Source organism: Lagenorhynchus albirostris, chromosome 9 (assembly GCF_949774975.1).
Source record: "Lagenorhynchus albirostris chromosome 9, mLagAlb1.1, whole genome shotgun sequence".
Classification (NCBI taxonomy): Eukaryota; Metazoa; Chordata; class Mammalia; order Artiodactyla; family Delphinidae; genus Lagenorhynchus; species Lagenorhynchus albirostris.
The window spans coordinates 97264272-97289819 of NC_083103.1; the positions used below are offsets into that span (position 1 = coordinate 97264272).

At 47.8% G+C, this 25548-nt stretch overlaps 1 protein-coding gene across 1 annotated transcript in view; it reads left to right on the top strand.

Annotated features, from left to right (window-relative positions):
* SORL1 (sortilin related receptor 1) overlaps positions 1-25548 on the top strand; it is a 160701-nt gene that overhangs the window by 90264 nt on the left and 44889 nt on the right. The window contains exons 19-26 of the mRNA XM_060160633.1: positions 1751-1842; positions 3068-3314; positions 4529-4667; positions 9674-9847; positions 11254-11367; positions 15485-15607; positions 17896-18015; positions 23876-24001. Of these exons, the coding sequence (XP_060016616.1) occupies positions 1751-1842; positions 3068-3314; positions 4529-4667; positions 9674-9847; positions 11254-11367; positions 15485-15607; positions 17896-18015; positions 23876-24001 (1135 nt within the window). The remainder of the gene's footprint in view (positions 1-1750; positions 1843-3067; positions 3315-4528; positions 4668-9673; positions 9848-11253; positions 11368-15484; positions 15608-17895; positions 18016-23875; positions 24002-25548) is intronic.

A 25548-nucleotide genomic window follows, 5' to 3' on the forward strand; every position in this document is an offset into this window, starting at 1 on the left:
TAGCATAATGAAGATAATATCGTGATTATTATCATAATATCATTGTTATTAATGATGAGATACCCTGTTGGAACCACTTTGCATGAATTATTTGATTCACTTCTCACAGCCACCCTGTAAGGTAGGTGCTCTCGTATCCTCACTTCACCTGTCTGCACCTGAGCTCCGCAGGGCACTGGGAGGGTAAGAAGTCATGGTCTCCTAGGCATATGCTCAACCCCTGCATGTTCCTGCTGAGGCAGTGGTGCGCTGCCTCCGCACCTCTTTATACTGATTTCACTGGGGAGACATGACTTGTGGTTTACTGGAAGGCACAGTAGAAGCAGAGAGACCCAGAGAGTTGGGGGAAGTTACATGACAAAAGCCACAAACTCGAGAGACGGACCTGGGTTCAGTCTTTTTTTTTTGCGGTACGCGGGCCTCTCACAGTTGTGGCCTCTCCCATTGCGGAGCGCAGTCTCCGGATACGCAGGCTCAATGGCCATGGCTCACGGGCCCAGCCGCTCCACGGCATGTGGGATCTTCCCAGACCGGGGCACGAACCCGCGTGCCCTGCATCGGCAGGCGGACTCTCAACCACTGCGCCACCAGGGAAGCCCTGGGTTCAGTCTTTATTCTAGTAGCTAAGTGACTCGGGCAAGTTTCTCATCCCCTCTAAGCTTCAGTTTCTTCATCTGTAAGGTGAGGATTCCTTTATCCATTCAGTCATTTGACAAGTGCTGTTTCCGGGCACACTTCGTGCCAGGTATGGTTTTAGGTCATGATGATACAGCAGGAGGCAAGACACACAGGTCCCTGTGCTGAGAGAGATTAGGTTTTAGTGGAGCAAGCAAAATAATGAAGAAATAAGTCCATCCGTCCTATTGGTGCCACGTGCTGCAAAGAACATCAAATGGGGCAATGTGACTGGGGAGAGGAAGTGTCTGGGACGGGACATCTGAGCTGAGCCCTGATCGAGGAGGGGATCACTGGAGTGTTCCCCTCACAGGGCGGTTGAGAACGGAAAGGAAAGATGCACAGCGCCGGGCGCACGCTGAGCAGTGCGTCGGTGGTCTTCTTATTACTCTTCCGCTCCTTTTTTTAATTGAGTGTGGTCAGCGCTCTGCTAGAAGGGTGCAGGTAAAGCTTCAGTGTCCACACGCGTCCACAGTGTACAACTGAAATACGGTGTGTGAAATGGTGTAAGAGTGGCTGCCCCTGGATCAAGGCGGCTCAGAAGGGTCAGCAGAGCCGGTGGGCCTGGGGGTGGATCTGGTGGGAGCAGACGGGAGCAGGTATGTCAGGCTTGGGGAACCATGAGAAGATCAGCCTCCCTGAAGTTGTAGGAGCCTGTGTGGAGGAGAGAATGTGGAGAGAGCAGTCTGTGGAGGCTCTTAAACGGCAAGGCGGTGACGTTGAGCATTTGTTTTGTGGACAAAGCAGAGCCATGGGTGGCTTTGGAGCTTGGAGCAGCGGAGGCGGGGGGAGTTAGTAAACACACAGTGAGCACTTACTTCGTGCAGGTCATCAAGCCCCCAGAACTGGGGGCACAGGTGGCGCTGGCTCCGCTGTCAGACTGTGTGAGAATTGTCACCTGAGCCAGAGGAGGGAAGAACTCATTCTGGCTGGAGGTCAGGGCAGGTTTCCAGATCAGTCTGTAGGGGAATCAGGCGGCCATAAAGGGACCCATCTGTAGGAGGGAGCCAAGTAGGAAACTTTGCAATGTTGAAGGAGCTCAGACCCATCTTGGCCTTTTCCCCTCCTTTGTCAGGTGGGGAATCCAGATGGCGACTTCCGACTCACGATTGTCAATTCCTCTGTGCTTGACCGGCCCAGGGCTCTGGTCCTCGTGCCCCAAGACGGGTAAGTGTGGTCCCAAAGGAAATCTGTGTGTGTCCAATGCTGCAACAGACAGATTCTCATGGAAAGGCAAACTGCTGGACAGAAACTTGTTTCTAATGAATGTGGTTGAAATAATCTATGACCTGCAAGTCTTGGAACCATGACTTAGTCATCCTGGGCAGCTAACTCCATCCCCTTTCCATTAGCAAGCATCAGAATCTCTGTAGGCACCCAGATGTCTCACAGCTGTGGGGTGTTTCTCTAACAAAAGGTAGTATTAAAAGTCTCTCTGGACATAGTCAGGCCCACATAGTTGGATATGAAGTCTTTATCTTGAGTTTAACGTGTGATACACACATTTAACCCCTTGCTTCTTTTCTCTGCCCCCCAGCTTGTGTTTTCTTACCAGCAATTTGTATGCACTTGGGAAATGCAGAGGTGCTTTTTATTAATTTATTATTAACGTAAGGAAACAGAGCTAAAAGGGAAGTTCTGGATGAGGCTTTGTAGCATTTATGATTGAGAATTAGATCGATTTTTAAAAGAAAATTCTGAAAATAAGATACGCATTTGATTAAAAATATTAAAAGAGAGTAGAAGTTTATGAAATGAAAAATATTTGTTTCCTCCATTTTCTTAACTCTTCACCCTCACATTTCCTAGGGGTAATCATTGTTAACAGTTTCTTGGTTAAGAGTTATCATTCAGAGTTTATTTTTACCCGTGTACACGTGTATGCCCTTTAAACACAGACACACAGACACACACACACACACATGCGTATCAGAAAGGATTATAGGATATTTACTATTCTGCATGTTTTAAAAATATTTAATATGGTTTGAAGATTGTTGTATGTGAGCACATGTAGATCTTTAGACATCATAATATTCTTTTGTGTGTACCATAATGTATCACTTTATAGATTAACATATTTGTGTGTATACATGTATATACACCTAAATATATATGTGTATACACACCTATGTATATTTTTTTGGCTAGTATGAACAATGCTGTGGTGAACATCTTTGTACATTGTCTTTGCATAACTTGATGATACCATAGATAAATTCCAATAAAAGAATTTGTGGGTCAAGTAATTAAGTGGCTTTACCTGTTAGAATTAGAGATTATAATAACAGTGCTGAACTAACCGGCTGAATGCTTGTCTCTTTGGAGCAGTGTTTGAGCTCCCATTTCCCCAGTTCTGATGGGATGTGTGCTCTTCCCCGGTTTTGGCCAGGGTGATGTTCTGGACCGACTGGGGGGACCTGAGGCCTGGCATTTACCGGAGCGACATGGATGGTTCGGCTGCCTATCGTCTTGTGTCGGAGGACGTGAAGTGGCCCAATGGCATCACCGTGGACGAGCGGTGGATCTACTGGACGGATGCCTACCTGGACTGCATCGAGCGGATCACCTTCAGCGGCCAGCAGCGCTCCGTCATCCTGGACAACCTCCCACACCCCTACGCCATTGCTGTCTTTAAGGTGGGGCCTCACCTGTTCCAGCATTGGGCAACCTGTCAGTGTCTGTGAGGAGCAGACTGAGGTGCAGAGCCTGCTGTCTCTGGGTTTTTGCAGAGATGCTTATCTAACCTAGAAACTCAGCTCATTTCTGAATTGGAGGCACTGTCTTTCTGCCCATAGGGAGGGATGCCAGACAGAGCTGCCCGGGATCCAGGATGCTCACTGTTCACCTTTCAAAAGTTTGAGCTTGCATCCCATGAAAATTCCTGGCTTGCCTTTCAGTATCGGTAGCCTCATTTTGGCTCTGTGTCTTTTTTTTTTTTTGTGATACGTGGGCCTCTCACTGTTGTGGCCTCTCCCGTTGTGGAGCACAGGCTCTGGACTTGCAGGCTCAGCGGCCATGGCTCACGGGCCCAGCCGCTCCGTGGCACGTGGGATCTGCCCGGACCGGGGCATGAACCCGCGTGCCCTGCATCGGCAGGCGGACTCTCAACCACTGTGCCACCAGGGAAGCCCTCTGTGTCTTTTTTAAAAATTTTTTATGTTTTGGCTGCATTGGGTCTTCGTTGCTGCGCGTGGGCTTTCTCTAGTTGCAGTGAGCAGGGGCTACTCGTCATTGCGGTGCGCGGGCTTCTCATTGCGGTGACTTCTCTTGTTGCGGAACATGGGCTGTAGGTGTGCGGGCTTCAGTAGTTGCAGCACGTGGGCTCAGTAGTTGTGGCATGTGGGCTTAGTTGCTACACAGCATGTGGGATCTTCCTGGACCAGGGATCGAACCCGTGTCCCCTGCATTGGCAGGCAGATTCTTAACCACTGAGTCCCCAGGGAAGTCCCTGGCTCTGTGTCTTGGTCTCTTGTGAGGTTTGCTCTCTTCATTCCCTGATGTCTTGAGATGAGCCCTGTCCCACCTCTGCCTCCTGGGGGTGGCCTATCACTTGTGCTTCGACTCTAGAACACAAAATGGTTGTTCAACTTTTCTACGGAAGGGTTCAACTTGTGGTCAAACTTACCGGATGCTTATCGGATAGTTTCTTTGGGGTGGTTCCTTCAGTGTGGATGCCTTGGTGAGGTTTGGATAAAATCACTGACTCTTGCATTTAAGTCAGGTCTTGATCAGGCTGATCATTCAGCCAGTGAATGGTAGGTGTCCACTGCACGATGGAGCTCTTGGTCTGAATGAGGGTCCAGAAAAAAAGACAGAAGAGCTGACTGACGAACAAAGGTTTTCTTTTTAGAATGACATCTACTGGGACGACTGGTCACAGCTCAGCATATTCCGAGCTTCCAAATACAGTGGGTCTGAGATGGCGATTCTGGCGAACCGGCTCACGGGGCCCATGGACCTGAAGATTTTCTACCGGGGGAAAACAACCGGTAAGGCAGCATCTCCTCCTTAATCTCTGTCGAGCTGATCTCTTGCAAGGGGCTGGGTGTGGGCAGTCTCTGATCAAGCGGGATCTGGCAGCCTGTCATGACAACATGTGCATTATTTAATTTCTTCCTGTGACATCTTAATTTCTTTTCTAATGATACACAAACAGCTGGAAGACAGCATGTTTTTGCCTGCCTGGAACGCTGGTGCTCGGTGGGTAAATGACACCCTCCTCCTGCCTTTGGCCCCTGACTGATGGGTGGTGTGGCTTCTGTTGCAGCTGGAGAGGCCCAGTGTGCACTTAATCCCCGCTTGGCACCCTGACAGGGAGCGATGCTGTGCTGGGTGCATAGCTTCCGACAGGAGTCCCGTCTTCTCTGGTTGCTCAGATGACCAGTTGCTCGTTGAGCCCTACTTCCCTCGCAATGTGAGATCTAGTTATATGATGACTTAATTCGCTTGTCCCCACTGTGAAACTCTAAACCCCATGAAGAAGGAGATTCTGTCTTTGTTTTTGCTCAGTAATCTTACCAATGACCAGCACTCAGTAGCTGCTCAATTCATACTTGTTGAAAGAAGAAGGGATGGGGGTGGGGAGTGTTGCTGGTAGGTGTAGAGAACGGGTGTATGAAAGACTGTGGGCTGAGGCTTCAAGGACTGCTGCAAGGCTCTGACTGGGTGGTCCTGGGGTCCGAGACTATTCAGTAGGATACCTTCTTCCTTACTGCACGGCCCTTGCCCCTTGTTTATCTCCCAACCGTACTGTTGATTCTAGAGGAGGGGGATCTGGGTACTCCCCAGAAGAATAGTCCCTTTAAGAAGAGCCCTCTTTATCTCAGCAGGATTAAGTAGCATCCTGGGTCTGCTGACTCTCCTTTATTGACAGACTGCTAGGTTTCCTGTTTTGAACTAGAACGTTGATATTGTCTTGTGGTTTTTGGCTGGCCCTGTGCTAAGAGAAAATTGACAAGGGGAAATAATACGGTTATAGATATCATTGCTATCCTTTGGGGACTAATGAAGAGAGCATGAAAACACACTTGGAAAACTGTAAAGTATTCTAGAAATGGAAGTCTGCATTATTGTTACGTCTTCACAGCTGACCCGTGAGGTGGGCAGGGCTGGTATTATGGTCCATGGTTTCTAGATTAGGGAACAAAATCTCAGATGTGAATTAGCTTTCCCAAAGACCCCTCCCTTGTTTAGGAGCTGGGCTTTTGTTCCAGTTCTGCCACAAGACAGAGAAGTCACATTCTTTCTTAGAGGAGGTGCCTGTTTTGAAATAGGGCAGAGAGACAAAATACAAAAAAAGCACGCACACACACACACACTTTCTCAAAGACAAAAAAAAGAAAAAGATTAAAAAAAAAAAAGAATGAAATAAGGAGAGAGAAAGGAATCATGCTTTCCAGCTCCAGGGGCTGAAATCTCAGGGCCTTTGATGGTGGACACCCAGCCCTACTGATCCGCCCCGCTGGCAAGCCGAGGGAATTCTCAGCGCTTCTTCAAGTTACCTCCCCGTCCAGAAAAGCAGGTCTGCATTTTGACATGTGCTTGTCAGCCTCAGCTGCGCACACAGCCTCAGCTCCTGCAACCCTGTGTTCCGATGAACCCACCCCGAGTCTCGGCCGGTCACTTCATCCCAGCTGCCATGCGGTCACCGCTGTGACCCCAGAGCTACTCTGGCTAGTTTAAAGGAAGGTGACTCTTTGGGACATAACGGGGGAAATCATGGCCTGTCTCCTGCTTCCCGGGGACCTCCTGCCCACAGGCACAGGGCCAGTGAAGCCAGTTTGTCATGTCTCAGGCCGGTTTGGGTTAAATCAAAGCATTTGCGGTGGCACCTGGCTGCCAGCACTGCCTGTGTGCAGTGGGTGCCTCTTGGCCTTGAACTTGTTTGCTCAATCCTGTCTGCTTTGTCAGACACTGAGAGTATTACAAGTTCATGACAGGTAGTGGCGATCCCTGGTGCCAGTCGAGTTTTATTAACTTTGTTTTCTCCTCCTAACACACACAGGACTTTGTACTAGCCATGTGTAAAGTGATAACAGCATTTACTCTGAGGGATTTTGCTGTGTCATAAGCACCACACTGACTTGCTCAGTGGGCTTGTATAACCTCAGTTAACCTTCCCCAAGTCCATGCGTATTATTATTCCCATTTTATAGATGAGAATGTGGAAGTCAGGTTCCGTACCTTTTCTCCATCACACATTTAGTAAGTGGTGAGAATTTGAACCGTGGCCTAGTTGACTTCAAAGCTTGAACTTCAATAAAACCGTCAGGCTCTGTTCCGTCTGTGATCTGTTGTTGGATTAGCAGTGCCGTGGGATACAACAGTGATCGAGAAATACTAGATTTTGATTGATTCTTGTTTAGGATAAGAACTTTGTTCACTTGCAAAGTGTCTGTTTGGGATATTTGTTTATAAACAGATGCATTTTTTTGTCTTTATACCTGGCTGTTTTTTACACAGCGTTACTGGAATTAACTCTTCATAAAGAGTGTTTTTTCCTTGAAACAGCTTACTTTGCAAGGCTATTAATGTAGGCAACTGATGCTGTAATGGGTTAAAATATTTTGGAGTTCTTTGAATTCTCCTTCAGAGCCGGCAGTAAGCACATGCTTTTCAGTATCTATAATGAAGGCAGATATTTATTATGTGGGGTGGATTTGATAATTGTCAAAAGTATGTAGATCGTTAAGCGAGATAATAGCAATTTTGGCTCCTAAACTGGTTCTGGGAGAGTTTTCCAAAGAGGAAATCTAACAGTGTTCTGACTACGCCTAGTGAAGACACTGTGGGGCTAAGTGTTTGGTCTTCTAAAGGAACATCTTTGGAGATGAAGACTGTCAGCTGTCCACTCTTCACATTGCCCACCTTGCCCACAAAAGGCTGTGGCATCCTGGGTGAGGGGTCTCTAGCTGTGTTGTAGTGGAACTCTGCTGAATCCTCCTTCTGTGCTCTCCCGGGTTCTCTGTAACTAGAACTCCCGTTTTCTGTACTGTGGCTTTGGACCTGCCCACACACTCCTGCCCTGCCTAACTCTTGGGGTCAGTGACTTGCCTGCCTAGGTTGGGGTTTGTCCCTGGCCCTGCCTCTCGGGCTGCAGATTCATTCAAGTCTGTTGAGACCAATCTCCTGAATTACCGCATCTCCCTTTGGGCACTGTACTTTCACCTCTTGCTTCTTTGGGTGGGAGCATTTGCCCTGCACGGGAAAATGTCAGTTGTGTTATTTTACAGACACGACCCATGTGAAAATACTCCTGTCGTTGAGTATTTTTCAAATATTCTGTTATTCAATTTCTTGTAACGTCAAACAGTACAGCATCCTTTGAATACAAAGAACATGTTCCAGAACCCCAGATGGGGTTGTTTTCGTTCCTGGCAGCTCAACATTCCCTCCTGCAGCCCACGGCAGGTGTATTTGAGATAAAGGGACAGTGTCTGCCCACGGAACAGATGAGCGGGAGCTGGCTTCTGGCATTTCTGCTCCAGTCAGCAGGTTATTCACTATGATAATCCAGCCTATAGGTTGATGGAGTCATTTGCAAACCCCTTTTGAATGTTTCATCATACAGGTCTCCCCCTGTGGATGTGTGTATTTTATCTACTTGGTAATGCCTTGTGCTCTTGTATCCTTAGTATGAAAGCAATACTGTTGCTGTACCACGGGGGTTTTTATCTTTATGTGTAATACCAGTTAAACACCGATGAGGTGCCAACACATCCAAGGCTTCTGAGTGTGTCATCACCCATCTGAGTACTGATTGTCATTAATGAACCCTGTTTCCCAACCAGAGGCCAGCAGAGGCGTGGCCTAGCTCAGATCTTGGCTGGCTGGAAACCGGTTACTTGGATTTCATTCCGGTGGGGTTCTCTGTCCACGAGATGGCACAGCTGAAGAATCTTTATCAGTTGAGTTTTATCCAAGCATTTATGTTTCTTTTTCCCAGTTTTGGTGATGAGTAGTCACAGGCAAAAGGAAAAAATACATTTCTTAATTTACATGGCTTTCACATTGCTTTATAGTCGCATCGTATTTTCAGTTGTTAGGAAATGGTTATGGGTCCTCTCTCTCCTTCCCAGAAAGACGTGGAGGGTAGAAAACACCTTTTCCATCCCTGCCCATCCACAGAAGTCCTCCCCTGAGGGCACAGCGGAGGATTGTGTGGACTCTAGCCGGCACGCTCTTTGGAAAGCTAAACCAGAGAAGAGATTGGAAATAGTGGGCTAGATCAACAGTGACTGGTCCTTACGTGGGTTCATTGCATTTGGATTTATTGCCTGATGGGTCTCTGGTTGGTTCCTCATTGAGCTCAGCGGCTGTGCCTTGGCACAAAGGAATTGAGAAGGGCAGGCCCAGATTTTGGTCCGAGCCCTGTCGTTTCTCAGGTGTATGTTCTAATTAAGGGCTTTTGGGTCACAAGGTATAGTAAACTCGCTCAGGCTAACTCAAGTGAAAAGTGCTGTGGAAAGCATGAAGGGGGGATAGGAAGGAACCCAATATAGGAGGTGCAGGTGCGCCAATGGGGACTGGGGCTGGGCCTGGCAAAGCCGTCCTTCCTCCCCCTCCCTGTTCCCTCGTCCTGGTGTCATCCTTTCTTCTCTCCCTAAGTCGGCTTCGTCCTCCTGACGCTGCAGACTGATCCTACCTGCACGGCTCTGATTTGTACAGGTTTTGGCTTGCCCTGCAGCACCTGTGATGCCCTGCATCACCTGTGACACCCATGGGGCATGGCTCTCCTCCCGGATCCAGCTCCCCACCTACCCTGTGGTGTCTCGGCGTCCTGATTTCAGATTCCCAGGAGGACCGGTGGGTGCCTGGCTTGGTTCCGGGGCCATCTGATCCAGCCGGGGCCCGTCTCACACTCACCACTTCTTTATCTTCCTGAGCTTCGTGTTGCTGGGTCTGTAGAAGGAGGAAGTCGCCCTGGGTCTCAGGCCTGCGTTCGGTGCACCCTGGTGTTTACTAACCTGGCCACCACCATCTGTCTCCTTTCCAGGAAGCACCTCCTGTGCGTCCAGGCCGTGCAGCCTGCTGTGTCTGCCCAAGGCCAACAACACTAGAAGCTGCAGGTGTCCAGACGGTGTGTCCGGCAGCACCCTCCCGTCCGGGGACCTGATGTGTGAGTGTCCTCACGGCTATCAGCTGAAGAACAACACGTGTGTCAAAGAAGGTGCGTCGCTGTCCTTTTCCCACCATCCCCCTTCCCTTCTGTCCCCGCTCCGGGTGTCCTCGATGCACTCATGTTTGGGGTTATTAAAAGTGCCCAAGGTAGAAATTAAACCCCCCTAGATACAGACATCCTGGTTCGGGTTCCAAGGCCCTTGATCCCTCAGTCCTCATCCAGAATGGGCCCATGCTGTTCCTTTAAAAATAAGAGCTGCTTTTAGGATTAGTGTCTGGACATGTAGGCTTTCCTCTGAGTGCCCCTTTCTTTTTTTTCCCACCTCTTCCTCATCTCATCCACGCCCCACCTCTATCTTCTCCAGCTTCTCCTGCGTCCGTAAGTCGGACCACCCTGACTTGGGCAAGGGACTGGTCGGACTCCTTCAGAGTTCACCACATCTCATCCAGCAGCTTCCCGCCCCCCTGCCCCCTGCCCCCTGCCAGCCTGGAAAGTCTGAACTTTCCAACCAATATTGCGGAGGACTTCGAGCCTTTCCTCCCAAGCCCTGGCCAAGTGGCGGCAGCAGCCTCATTCCACTCCCCCTTTCAACACGGATTCTAACATTTTCCCCCTGAAAACCTGCTAAATCTTTCTTTCCTGTCTAGTTTTTCCATTTACCCAAAGTGGCCTTCTGGGCTCTCTTAAGAAATACAAACGGAAAGAAAATGAACCTTTTCTTCTAAGACACAGGAGACTCTCTTTCAGGCTCTCGACATCATCTTAAAGTTGTTTGGAAAGAAATGGAGTTAACACTGAATTCCAGCAGGAGAAGAGGGCCTCTCTGTATCCCTGTCAGAATGCCTTTGGTTATCCAAACAGGAGGCCAGTCATCACGTGTTCTCGACCCAGTCAACTAAACAGTGCCTTTTTTTCTGTGTGAGGAATTGTAACTGCTTGCTTTGAAGAAGTCATGGTTTGAAGAAGCAGAAAAAAAATCCTCACGAATATGTAAAGCAAATCTCCATAACCCTCCGCGTTAATAAATGGAATATATGTGAATATATATGACCATAGTATATATAAACTATATAGATACACTGAATATATGTTTGGATCTTGGTACACAGTCCCTTAAGGAGTTCCTTGTGAAATTAGTATTTTATAACATTGATACTAGACCCACTGTATCCACTAGACCCACCTGGCACCATCACTCTCCTTTTTCATCATCGTAACCCCCTCTGACGCTGCTAGCTGCCTCTTCTCCAATTTTAATTAAAAGAGGAGAGAAGGGGGCCTCCTTGGACGCTTGCTTCCCGGTGGGCACGTGTGTGTGGCATCCCCCTTCCCCTTTGCCGTCTAAGGCCTGTTATTTGAGTAAGACAAATGGACACTCAAAAGAGAAAGCCTTGTGGTCCAGCAGGAAGAATGATATTGGTTTCGTTTCCTCCTCTGTCTCCCCCGATGGCCAGAGAACACCTGTCTCCACAACCAGTATCGGTGCAGCAATGGGAACTGTATCAACAGCATCTGGTGGTGTGATTTTGACAACGACTGCGGGGACATGAGCGACGAGAGAAACTGCCGTGAGTCCCCGCTTGGCCGAGTTTTCGGGATGATAGGCATTTCCCATTACTCGGAAGGCTGGTCGGCGCCTCCTGGGTGGGGTCTGCAGTCTGGGGCCCCCATGATCAGTGATGCCCATTTAAGTGGCTGGAGAAAACACATTTCCATATTAGATATTTATTATTAATTAAAGCAAACCCACTTAAGTAAGCTAGCTACTCATTGCAAGAGATTTACAAATACATCGCGTGGTTGGAACTGAGCTGATTTGGGAGTCAGGCAGTCTGGGCTCTGACTGTGGCTCTTCCACTGTGAATAGAGCTGGTGACCTGGGGCAGGTGACCAGGTGATAGTCCTTGATTTATAAATTTAATGTTTAGCCTTTTCGGAGATGGGAAACAGGCTTTTACCTTGTTACCTCCAGTCAGTTGGTGCTGGCTACCTGCCAGGCTCAGGAGAGGTTGTTCTAATTGGTGATGCCAGCTTTGGCCTGGGTTGTGGGAACATTGGTATGTATGCAAGTAGATGTCATCTTTGGACTATGTAATTTCTGAGGTCCAACTACGAAAGTATGTGATTCTGTTTAGCAGGGTTTAAGGACAAACAAATAACTGCTTATAATGGATAACCTATTTACTGCAAAGTTGGCCATCTTTCTTCAGTTAATTTTTAGTAGCTTCGACATCATCTCCTAAGGAGGGGTCAGTCAGTAATGTGTTCACCCGTTCACTCAACACGTGTTTATTGAGGACCATGTGTTCCAGGCTCTGTGATAGGCCTGGGGATAAACTGGTGATCAAAGTGGACACAGAGTTTACAGTCTGAAGCGGAGTCAGAGAAGTAACCAGCCAGGTACATTCGAGCCATGAGCTCTGTGATGGGGCAGCGCCGTGAGCTTCGGGAAGGGTGCTCCCATCAGACTTGGGGAGGTCCTTAGGAAGAGTGGGCAGAGGTGAACCAAGCAGAGGTAGAGGGAGGAAAGTTCCGGGCAAGGGAGCAGCATGGACGAAAGCCCTGAGGCCGGTGTGTGCTGCAGGAGCCGGAAAGCAGCGTGGGTTATTGAGAACTTGAGTGGGAGCTGTGGGGTAAGGGGAGGGTGGCCTGGTGCCTGGGGCCCAGAGTAGCAAGGACCTTTGGACTTTATCAGAAGAACAGTTTGGAATGACATTGAAATGACAGGATAAGATTTTGCCTTTGGAAAGATAAAGGCATGGGCAGAATGAATGAGGTGGGAGAAAGGCCAGAGCAGGGAAGCCAGAGACCAGTCTGAAGACTTCTCTTCCAAATATTTTGCCTTTGGAAATCCAGAAGCTCATTTCTCATTTTGTGCTATAAGGACAGATTAATGGGTGTGTCCCGTCTCTGTGTACCCACCTTGCCTCTGGGGAAGGTATTTTGCCAGCCATCTGTAGAGCACAGTGCCTGTTCATATGCCCCTCCTCCCAGAAAGCAACTTCAGGAACAGTCAACTCGTTAACTCATCTGGGCCCTGCAATCCTATGTACTGCCTTTTCTGGCTCATAGGAGGTTATTACCAGACCTTAATCATTTTTCCTTGGTTTCGGTGGCTGCCTTTCACGCAGAGGGAGAGGAGCTTACCAACAGCAGATTTGGGAGAGCACCAGCCTCTCCGTGTGTTTTTCTTTCCTGCAAAAGGGACACTGATCAAACCTCCTGTACCTACCAGGGTCTCAGGAAGGTGCGATATTTGTGACATTAATTGATATTAACATCATTGGAGCAGATTCTGCAAAGGAGTTTGTTACGGAAGAGGGTGGGCGAGGAGACGCTTCTTAGAATTAACACATTGTAAGAAAACTGCCCGGACGTAATGAGGCGTAGCGGAAGCAGAGAGCTGTAAACTAGATGACCTCGTGCTCCAGTAGCTCGGGATTCCTCCTGGGGTTCCTGGGCTTTGGTTTCTACTAGATGGATGAGCTGGGGTCTCATATGGGTTCAGTGTTTTGCGAGGAAGACCTCCCTCCATCTCCTTCCCCACAGCCCCTGAGCTGTGGCCTCACAGGTTTCCATGCAGAGTTGAAGCTTCTCCTCGGAGTGAAGTATGCAGCTGGCTCTGCGCTCCGTCTGGTTAGGTGCAAGTGTCAGCCGGGATTTACCCTCCCGAGCCCCTGAGACTTGCTTTCTGCTCCGCTTTCTTGCAATTCCCCGCGGCTCGGGTCCTGGACTAGTCAGATGTGTCAGAGGTGAGGGGGTGAGGGTTGCAGGGTGTAAAACGTGGAGCCTGGGAGCCAGGAGGGTGGTGCTTATCTGAGCCTTCCTGAGGGTCTCCCTGATCAAGGAGGGGGCAGGCACCCTGTTCCTGGGCAGGGCTGCAGGAGGGGACAGGCCGTGGCTGGGCAATGCTGTCTGGAAGTTAAACGAGGCATCCCGTCAGCTGCCAGGGAAGAGGAGAGGCGTGGCAACAAAAGGCAGACGTGGGAGGGATGCTGTCGGCACATCCTCCTTCCTCTTCGGCAGGCTCCTGCCCTGGGTGGCTGTCAGCCGCTGGGGGTTCTGACATGAATCCCCTGCAGTCTTGTCATTTCTGCATTCATCCCCTGCCTCCCACCATGAACTCAATTACGGAGAAGAAACGGAGCTGCAAATAAGAGTGGCCGGGCACGTCTGACTGCAGGGTTGCCACCCGCCTCTCACTTCCTGATACTCCCCACCCTCTTCCCAAGATTCTGTTCTATCACGTCATTCCTTGTGGATTGGCTGCTCTAGGAGCAGCCTTCTTTCCCAAAGCCTTTTCTGGAAGGTTCTAGGGCTTATGCTTAAACCCAGATAATTTCTGTTTAGAAGGGGGAGAAAAATCGAATTGTGTTCACATTCCGAGGCAGAAGGGCGAGAGTAAGGATGGGAGGAGACGTGACATTTGTTTAGAGCCCATTATATCCACATCCTAAGGATGGGTGCTGGTCCCAAACTTGTTTTCTTATTGACCTTCATAATAATGCCAGGAGGGTAGGTATTATCTCCATTTTACAGTAGCGGGACCGGAAGCCCAGGGGGGGTTGGGTGAAGTAAGTTGCGGCTGGTGGAATTAAGACCCCCGTCAGGTCTTTGTGTCTGTCATCACAAGCGCTTGCCCACGTGACCTTATCTTCCTTGTGCTGTGGAGAAAACTGAGGCTCAGGAAGGTTAAAATTAATTGCTAGAGGAAGAGGCAGAGCCAGGATTTGAAACCCCGTCTCGCCTGACTGCAGGGCCTCTGTTCCCGCTGCAGAATTTACCTCACCCTCCCTCTGTCCTCTGTACGGTGAGGAGCCAGCTTTGTGTGTAAAATTGGGCCTCCTAACGGTAGTTTTCCAGATGAAGGTATTTCTGCCATTTATTTAGGAAGACACCGTCACTTCTGAGGGGATCTTAGGAGGTTATATAGTGGAGCGGTCCCCAACCTTTTTGCACCAGGGACCGGTTTCGTGGAAGACAGTTTTTCCATGGACGGGGGCGGGGGGCTGGTTTCGGGGTGATTCAAGCGCATTGATTTATTATGGTCTCTGTGCAGTCAAACCTCTCTGCTAATGACAATCTGTATTTGCAGCCGCTCCCCGGCGCTAGCGTCACTGCCTCAGCTGCACCTCCGATCATCAGGCATTAGGTTCTCATAAGGAGCGAGCAGCCTAGATCCCTCTCGTGCCTAGTTCACAGTAGGGTTCACGCTCCTATGAGAATCTAATGCCACCGCTGATCTGACAGGAGGCGGAGCTTGGGCCGTAATGCGAGCAATGGGGAGCGGCTGTAAATACAGATGAAGCTTCGCTCGCTCACCCACTGCTCACCTCCTGCTGTGTGGCCTGGTTCCTAACAGGCCACGGACCGGTACCAGGGACCCCTGATGTAACGCATCATGCTGTCTCCTAGCTCAGTGACCGTTTCTCACTCTTCCCAGCCCTGTTCGGGTCTGGAATCCGTCCATGGAAAGAGAGGCCCTTATCTCCCTTGGTTGTAAATTTCAGGTTCTCACGCAGTTTATTTTTTCTGTAAGTCTAGGTTTCGATTCTGTTGTTGAAATTCATATTACAATTAAAATCTGCTTCCTCCTCTTTTTCAGTTGGCTTTCCAGTGGGATGTTTGTGTTTGAGGGGAGTTGACTGGACCTAATGAGCATGTTGTCTCTCTTTCCCATCCTAGCTACTACCATCTGTGATCCAGACACCCAGTTCCGCTGCCAGGAGTCTGGGACCTGTATCCCACTGTCCTACAAATGTGACCTTGAGGATGACTGTGGCGACAATAGCGATGAAAGTCACTGTGGTAAGGGGACGTGATGTCCAGGAATCCTCTTCCAGAGGGGGCGGCACCCTGGCTCATGGGATGGGTTGGAAATGGAGGATTTCTGAAAGCCATTGTGGGATTTATGACATCAGCTGCATGGCCACCTCCATTCACATGATAGGATTGATTCATTCATAGAGTGATGGACCCTGCTTCCTTGCAGAGATGCTGTACACATGAGTGTGAGAATTAGGAAGATTTCGAAATGAATTCAGGCAGTTATTAACAGCTATACAGCCTTAGCCCACGCACGCCTCTGGGCAGCTATGACGTTAGCCTCCTGGAGACTCAGAGCTATACCTTTGTGAACTGTTTTTTCATTTTGTTTTTTTTTTTTTAACTGATCTAATTCAGTAAACCCTGTTAGAAGTCAGTGGATGGTACAAACGTTGTTTGAGCATCTGTTTTCTGAATGGACATTTTTATTTAGGAAAATAGTGTGTTGGAATTGAAGGAGTGGTAGGAATTCTCTAGTTCAGTCCTTTTGATTTCCGGATGAAACACCTGAGGTCCATAGAGGTCAGGGGGCTTATTCAAGGTGACACAGTTAGTTTGTGTCAGAAAAGGGAACTGGGACTGTGTTTCCCACGCCCTTCTTCTTGCATAATCCTCCCCTGTCAGTTTCACGAGCCCTGTCTTAGTTGATGGGCTCTGGGTACCAAACCCGTAGCTACTGACTGTCACAGGATGGAACAGTACACAGAGTGCCCCAGCCTGGAGGGGAGTGCGTGTGGGGGCCGGATGCTGACCCCGCCGCTGTGAGGGTTCGGTGAGGCCCTGTGGGCTCCCTGCCTGTACACGGGGGCAGGTCCAGTCCCGCTGTGCGTGTGCTTCTGGACGGGGCCTGCAGCATCACGAATGGGGGGTTTGACTCACTGGGACTCAAATAAGGAGAGTGGGGGAAATGATCCTAGCCTGGATCTCAGAGCACTTCTCTGGGGGGGAGTGGTTACATAATTTTCCTTCACCTTTGTAAAAATACGGAGTTCCAGGAAACAGTCCTCGGGGTTTGCACTGTTTTCCCTTCATTCCTCCCACGTCCGCCTCTGCACTCAGAGGGTTAATGTGTGCAGCCAGTTTTGCTCTCGTCGGGAGGAATCGCCACGTGGTTATCTGTTTCTGATGTGTCCTCTCACCCACTCACTGGACACATGTTGGACCGTTAAACGGTGTCTGTCCCTCAGATTCTCTGTTCATGGTCCATTCACGCTGGTGCACCTGAGTCCACCTCAAGGTCTCAGGTCGTCCCTACCTCAGATCCAGGTCCTCTTCGTGAGTCTCCAGACTGTTTCCTCATGAGTATCTGCTCCCCAGTTCACCATCAACCTCTCTCACTGAGGCAGCCACCCCGGGCCCCCGGGCTTGGCTACTCCTGTTTTCCTAGAATCTTTACAATTCCATGTGAAAATTCTGTTTTGTTAGTATCCCCAGGGCCTGCAAAAGATGTTGTCAGTGTAGTTGCCCCTCCTGTCCTGGTCAGACTGCCCTGGTTCGTTTGTCTCCGGCCCCCACCCTTCTTGAGACAGCCCCAGCGGCCAGCATCCCGGGAGCTCTGCCCACAGGAAGTCACCAGCTTTTCTGTTTGGGGAGCTCAGCACTGATCTCTCTTTCCCTGAACTGAGCATCTCACATCGATCAGCACACTCGGCTTTCTCATTACTCCTGTTCTGAAACCACAGGCTCTGTCTCTGGAAGTCTGTTTCTTGAAAATTTGGCTTTCTGGGCAGCCAGAGCATTGGTTCCCAACCTTCTTCCTGACATAGGAGGCATAGAAAATGATATTTGTAAAGTGCACCAAGATAAATGGCCAAGGCCACTGTCGCCTAGAGGCAACTGGTGGCCAGAGTGTGAGGTGTCAGGATCTCAGCACACCTGTGCCCCATTTGCAGCGCACTACAGTCATCCTTGGGTATCCACGGGGTATCAGTTCCAGGACCCACCATGGGTTTCAGAATCCACAGGTGCTCAAGTCCCATAGGCGGCTCTCCATATCCACGGATTCCGCATCCACGGATTCAACATAGTAAACAGTACATATTGCACAGTTGGCCAAATCTGTGGATGCAAGACCTGAATATCCGGAGGGCCAGCTGTACTTGGGCACCATCCTCGAGGACCTTCCATCCCTGGTTAAAGTCTTCATGCGTGGATCATCAGCGATAATAGGGATATTGGGTGCATCTGTAACCCTTAGGAGCTTTGACCTCAGAGACAGAATTCCGGGCAAGCTCTTGTGCTCAGATCCTTGTCTGTGGTCTCACCTGCAGAAATGCACCAGTGCCGGATTGACGAATACAGCTGCAGCTCTGGCATGTGCATCCGCTCCTCCTGGGTGTGTGACGGGGACAACGACTGCAGGGACTGGTCTGACGAAGCCAACTGTACCGGTCAGTATTCCCTGGACTGCCTGAGAAGCACTTCCCTGCTCACGTGCTGGGTAGCATTGCAGCCCTACGTGATCGCAGAATCTAGGCTGTAAGAAATGGGCCTTAGAAACCAGCAAGATCAGTGCTTCTCAAAGAGCTGGTCTTTGATAAGCTTGTGCCGAAAATTTAACCAACTCTCTGCTTCCTCCATTGAGAAGGTCTTGCCATGAAAAAGTGTTCAACTGAACAGTCTCCTGAGTGATCGAGTGGATTTACATTTTGGCTCAAGCTTATTTCCTTAGGACCAGTAACAGAGTTTACAGACTGACCCCTGGTCTGGGGACCATACATTGAGTAACAGTGAACTAGCGCATGTTTTGGAATGCAGCATCAAGGGGTTCCCTAAACACTGAAAGCTTAAATTGTGCTTGCACCTGTGTTGGGTAAGATTTTATCGAAAGTAAATTTGGGAACAACATTAGAATATGAGAGGAAGGCTGGATGGTGTAAGGTAGAAGTAGTGTTGTAATTCTTCTGTTGGGTGTTAAGTTCACTCATGTTCACTCCACTGTTTTTTGTGAGTGAATGAATGAATGAGGGCCGTATACATCATGGTGGACTCGGGGACAGTAAGGAGTTGGGGAAGTTGGAGTCAGGAAAACAAAGCCCACTTCTGATGAGTAAATTTTCTCTGCAACCTCTTCTAGAAATTGTCATTCCGTTCTACCCTAAATCCCTCCAGTGATGGAGGTAAAGATGTTTCCTTTAACCCTTTTGTGGAGAGGGGAGATCTGGTCATTCAGGCTTCATTTTGCCATCCACTGTGAATGGATCTTCAGTCTCGCGAATTAAATCCCTTAAGTCCCGTGTCTTAATCTCTCTTTCCCCCATGGTACCCCAGCAGTTCTTACACACCGCCCAGCATCCGGGAGCTCAGAGCATGCCTCCTAATTTGTAAAAGCAAATAAAAAGTAGATCTGTTATCATGTCCCACACTTACGTATCAGTGTTGTGCTTTGCTTTAGATTTGGTTTGTGAAGGGCAGAAATGATATTTTACTCCTTTATATTCTCCTAGTGCCCAGTTCAGAGAACCTCTGTTGATTGGGTAATTCTACACAACTGTAACTCTCCATTCATTTTACTTTAGAGGTGACCTTACATGACTTTAAGGAGTAAACGGAGCTCGTCAAAGGCCAGGTACATCACACAGGCTGATCTGTGATGTTACCAGATTCCACCCCCTCGTAAACTCCCCCCCGCCCCCATATCTTTTCTGGCGCAGTCTCGGTGTCTGCGCCTCTGCTTCTGGAAGGACTGCAGGTGATTGCTTCTCTCCGTGTGCAAGCCTGGCCTGCAGAAGGAGGGATAACCAAGGTCCGCAAAGGAACTGCCATCAGCCCAGGAAGCATATGAGTGCTGTTCGGAAGCTTTGAGTTGGGCAGATAGTTGGTTAATAAATTAGAGGGGTGGGGCTCCCCTGGTGGCGCAGTGGTTGAGAGTCCGCCTGTTGATGCAGGGGACGCGGGTTCGTGCCCCGGTCCGGGAAGATTCCACATGCCGCGGAGCGGCTGGGCCCGTGAGCCGTGGCCGCTGAGCCTGCGCATCCGGAGCCTGTGCTCCGCAACGGGAGGGGCCACAACAGTGAGAGGCCCGCACACCACAAATAAATGAATAAATAAGTAAATTAGAGGGGCGCACCTGGGCATTTCCGTTTGTAAATTGCGGTATTGAAGGAGACTGAACATCTTGTTAGCACAAGCACGTTAGTCAAACGTGTGTTTTAGGTGCATGTGTCGATCCTCCACAAAGAATGAACAGCTTCAATTCTGTGGGTGGGCTTGTCGCAGACTCCTCGTTTTATCTCTGGTTTTCTCTGGCAGGGCTACCTGGGGACGTGTAGCGTGCTTGCACCATAACTGCAGCCTTGTTCCAATGGCTGTGCTTCCAAACCTTTTAAAGATGATTCTCCTTGTCTGTCGTCTCAGAATAGTCGGGGGTCAGGTGTGAGCTCATTTTGATGTGTGGCGGGTTACTTCATTTCCTGGCCTAGTAAATTAAGTCACCTGCAGAGCCAAAAAAAATGGGTCGACTGACGTCCTGTGGGCCTCAGCTCTCATGCATGGTCTGTGCCGGGCATTTTCTTGGCTCTTCCCCTCCCCCTGTTTTGCTTTCTATGGAATTGAGTTTCCTTTATCCCTCCCCCTCCATCCCTCTGCATTGATTTTGAACGTAAATGTTTCATTTCTGTTCTTTTAGCTGTTGCCCTAGACATCTTATGTGTATTCCTAATATCTTTCCCCTCCCCTCGACCTGCTTTGATTCCAGTCTCTGACCACAGTTTCAATACTGACATACTTCGTATATATTTAGTATTTTAAAACATGAAATACTTTGTATTTTAGTTTTACGTTTTAAAAATCCTAAAATTAGTCATCATTATTATTTTTTAGTAACCAAACTTATTTATAGGTACTTACCTGTCTACTGCTTCTGCTTCTTGTACTTAATGCTTCCTTTCTGTGCACATCCTTCAGTGTTTCTTGTAGCAGGAGTCTGTGAGTAGTAAATTTCAAGTTTTTGTTTATAGAAACATGTCTTTATTTTGATCTCAAAACTGAATTCAGATGGATCTGGGTTTCTGGATTTGTAGTAATTTTCCCTAAGTATTTTGATGGAGTTAGTCCCTTTTTTTCTGGCCTGTTTTGTATTGATTTAAATTCTCCTCTCAGATTATCTGTTCAAACAACAGTCTGACATTCTTTTCTCTCCAGTTGTCTCTACATTTTTTGCGTTTTGTTTGTTATTCAGTTTCACCTACCTAGGTGTGGGAGTATTTTTATTTATCCTATTTGTTTTCCTTCTAAAATCTGAGGATTTACATTTTTCATCAATTCTGGGAAATCACAGCCACTATCTTTTCAGCTGTATCTGTTTGCTACTTTGTCTACTCTTGTCTTCAGCAGCAACTATCATCCATTTGCTGGACTGTCTCATTCTGGTGTTCATGCCTCTGGTTTTCATATTTGCTGTCTCCTTATGACTCTGTGCTAGACTCTGAGTTACTTCCTCAGATTTCTCTTCCAGTTCAACAATTCTCTTTTCAGCTGGATCTGATCTACTGTTTCACACACCCACTGAGCTATTTTTATTTCCATGGCTATGTTTTTTTTATATCTAGAATTTCAATTTGGTTCTCTTTTATGTATATAATTTTTGGTGTACTACATGTGTGCTTTAAATTTATTTATTTATTTATGGCTGCATTGGGTCTTCTTTGCTGCGCCGGGCTTTCTCTAGTTGCGGCGAGTGGGGGCTACTCTTTGTTGTGGTGTGCAGGCTTCTCCTAGCAGTGGCTTCTCTCTGTTGTGGAGCATGGGTTCTAGGCGTGTGGACTTCAGTAGTTATGGCACACAGGCTCAGTAGTTGTGGCTGGTGGGTTCTAGAGCGCAGGCTCAGTAGTGGCATAAGGGCTTAGTTGCTCCGCGGCATGTGGGATCTTCCCGGACCAGGGATCGAACCCACGTCCCCTGCATTGGCAGGTGGATTCTTAACCACTGTGCCGCCAGGGAAGTCCCTCTATTTGATTCTTTTTCAAATTCTGCCTTTTATTTTTCAGTGCGCTTTTCTTCATGCTTTATGTTATTTTTTTACATTATTAATCATTCAAGTTGTGTTGATGTTAGCATTTCTTTTTCCCCGTTCATTTCCTAATAGTCCAGTGCTTTATAATAAGGCAGTGCTTCTTTTGTCACAGTAATTAATTCATCTCTTCTGCCCCACTTTTATTTGGCTCATGCTTTTGATTAGGTGTCACAACGGGTCTTGCTGAGTCAGGAGAGATCTGCCCAAGTCAGAGAATATGTAGGAGGATAATGGCCTCTATTAGAAACCCTGGTATTCGAACTTCATGATCATTTGCCCCATTAGCCTTTCTGTTCTTAGAGTCACAATGAATCCTGCTCTGCAAAGGATTCTTCATCTTCCCCAAATTCTTTACTCTGTATTAAAGTCCATCTCTTTCATCCTTGTAATTAAAAAATATTATCGATTGAGCATGTATCATTCATCAGACACTCAATGACAGAGAGCTAGTAAGTTACTCAGAAGACAGAACAATTCAGAAAAAGAGAGTATGTTAAGCATTCCAGCCCTACCTGGCTACTTGAATGAAATGGTGCAAATTAATTAGTCTTTCTTGACTCAGCATCTGTGATGGAATCTGGAGATCTCAAACATGCCCCCCAGAATTGTCATTTGGAAACTTCATTAACGCTCTGCAATTGTTTTCAACTGGAATTGAAATGCATAGGCTGAATAATAACAAGTACATCAGTATGGCAATGAGTTTAGGCGACAGTATCTTTTATGAAAGCGAGCAAGGCTTTGGTGAGGAATTTTTTGAAGGGCTGTCAGATTTGTAAAACCAATAAATCAGAAGTATTCCAGGCAATGGCTGTTACTGGGGCAAAGCTCATGTAACATGCATGATACACTTATTCCTCTTATCAGAGATAAGTATATTTTAAAAAGATGTTTAATGGATTCTGATTGCCAAAGGCTGTAAAATATTGAAACTTCCTGTAGACTTATTTGCATGCTACCCGATATAGCCTTGGTCTTTGAGGAGATAAGTCAACAGATGATGGACAACCGTTTGTTGTAAAGTGGTTTGAAAAATCAGGTGCTTTGTATTTCAGACTACTGCAAAAAAATAGCCTCAAAGGCAGTAGAAATTCTAGAGGGCGTTGGAAGCCCATTTTCCCAACCCTTGAGTCACTATTACCAACCATCTCGATTGAATAAATAACTATGGTGTGCACTCAACAACCCACTTTTGTTTGTTTTGCCTCCTTCTGTTGCTAGAACGCCCTGTCCACACAGTTAAACCAAGAGAGCCCGTCTGTCTTGGTTATATTATTTTATGCCAGTTGTAAACAAGGCCAGCCCTGGCTTTCAGCAACAAACAGACACAAACTGCTCCCTGTGTCAGAGGAGGACAGGGAAATCTGATGCAGAAGGCGCTTAGTAGTGTTGGTTGGGGTTGAGGCGGATACTATGCATTTGAAATAGGTTGACCGAGGTTTTGGGACGTTTTCTAAACGAATTCCAGGTGGCCTCAGCCCATGTATGCAGATGAACCTGTTAATTTATAACAGTGGCTCTGTTTCACTTGCCTTTTTTTTTTTTTCTTTTAATGACTGTAGAGAACGCCCCGTATTATTGGCTGGTAGATGTCTCTCTCAACTGTCCAGAAAGTTAGATTTTGGATACATCTTTTATTCTCTTCAGACCTGAGGTTTTCCACATTTGAAATTGGGTGGTTTATTTAGAATTATAAAATCATGGCTTTTCAGAACTTACAGGGGTCCTTAGATATGAAAATAGATGATGGAATTGAGGCCTCCACACAGTGGGGACCAGCTTTAGAACCCAGTCCCCTGAGCACACACTGCCTGTCCTTATCCTGCAGAATCTGGATGAGTGAGAAGATAAAGTAGCCAGGTAGAGTGGAGAAAGCACAGGCTTTGGATTTGGACAGCCCTGGTGCCATTACTTCATTATCTTTGTGAATGTGGGCGAGCTTCTTAGCGTCCTAAGCCTGTTTCTCATCTGTAAAAGGCGGAATACTTCTTACCTCATAAGTTGTTGTGAAAGTGACTGATTTTTTTAACATGTATATCTGTGCTTGTAACACTGATAAACTCAGAGCCTCAAGCTGTTGCCCATTCAGGAGGCAACCTGAATGTTCCACCTTAAGGGCAGCCCCAGGTCATACCTGTGATCTAGTACAAGCCTTCTCTCCACTTGGCCCCTGATGGTGATGGGAGCACGGAGGTGAGGGACGTCTTGACCATTTCTCTCTTCTCTTTCTCTGGCAGCCATCTATCACACCTGTGAGGCCTCCAACTTCCAGTGTCACAACGGGCACTGCATCCCCCAGCGGTGGGCGTGTGACGGTGACATGGATTGCCAAGACGGTTCTGATGAAGATCCAGTCAGCTGTGGTAAGTGCAGATGCTTTGGCCCCACCCAGAGCATTTCCCATGTCTGCTGTTCCGGAAAATAGACAACAGACAGGCTAGGAAATTGAATGGTGTCCCGCTGGGCCCGGGTGCCCACTCTGACCACTAGTGAGCCCACAGTTTCTGTGTGGCACTGCCGTGCAATGTGTAGGCCTGGGTTATGTAGTCTTAATCCTTGGGCAAGCAGGTTGCCTCACTGCTTGTCCATAACAACTTTGAAGAAAAGAAATAGAAACCCACTAACCCACCCGGAGCACTAAATGCAGTCACATTACCAGTGTTCTGCCGGAAGTTAGCCAACAGTTACTATACAAATGGTATATTTAATGGCTAAGAGGTCTCTGTTATGGCCTCTTGGGAAAATGGCTTACCACTCGTTAAGGCAGAACTTGTTCAGTATGATCTATTAAAAAAAGGATTCTGAGATAATCATTCGAAATTAACCACAAAATAGCTGTCGTACAAACACAATACATAAAATGCTTTTTCACACCAAACTTTAAAAAAAAATTTGTTTTATATTGGAGCATAGCTGATTTACAATGTTGTGTTAGTTTCAGGTGTGCAGCAAAGTGATTCAGTTACACATACACATGTATCTATTCTTTTTCAGATTCTTTTCCCATAGAGATTATTACAGTGTATTGAATAGAGTTCCCTGTGCTATACAGGAGGTCCTTGTTGATTATCTATTTTATAGATAGTAGTGCGTACATGTTAATCCCAACCTCCTAATTTATCCCTCCCCCCAACCTTCCCCCTTTCACACCAAACAGTTTTAAAGCTCTCTCTCCTTATCCTCTTGCCGTGTGTCTGTGGGAAAGACTCCCTGTTTTGTCCTTATAGTCTCAATACTCTGCTCACACAATACTTCTGACACTTCTTGGCCACCAAATGTGTGTTTTCCATATCAAGCAATTCCCCGACACCAGCATGTCCTACAATTTAACTCAATCCTGACACTGTCTTCCTCAAGACAGTGTCACGTCACACAGCCCCCACTTCAGATGCTAGTCACAAGTCCTATGTTGTCACATGTTCTTCTGATCAACCAGCTATAAATCTGGGTTCCTACCACCTCTTCTTTGGGTTTGATAATTTGCTAGAATAGCTCAGAGCACTCAGCGAAACAACATTTTTCAGTTTATTATAAAAGGTTATGATAAAGGAGAGAGGTGAACAGCCAGATGGAAGAGAGCCCAGAGCCCAGGGCAAGGTACAGGGAAGGCCATGGGCCTTCCACGCCCTCTCCAAGCCCCACCACCCTCCAAGCACCTCCGCGTGTTCAACAGCCTGGAAGCGGTCTGAACCGCCTACTTTTGGGATTTGGGGGTGGGGCTTCGTCACTTAGGCATGATCCCTCATGAGCTCAGTCTCCAGATTTCTCCTCTTCCTGGAGTGGGGATGGGCTGGAAAGCTCCAGGCCTCTAATCGTCACATGGCTTTTCTGATGACCAGCCCCCCCAGTCACCTCATTAGAGCAAAAGACATTCTCATCACTCAGGAAATTATAAGCGTTTTAGAAGCTT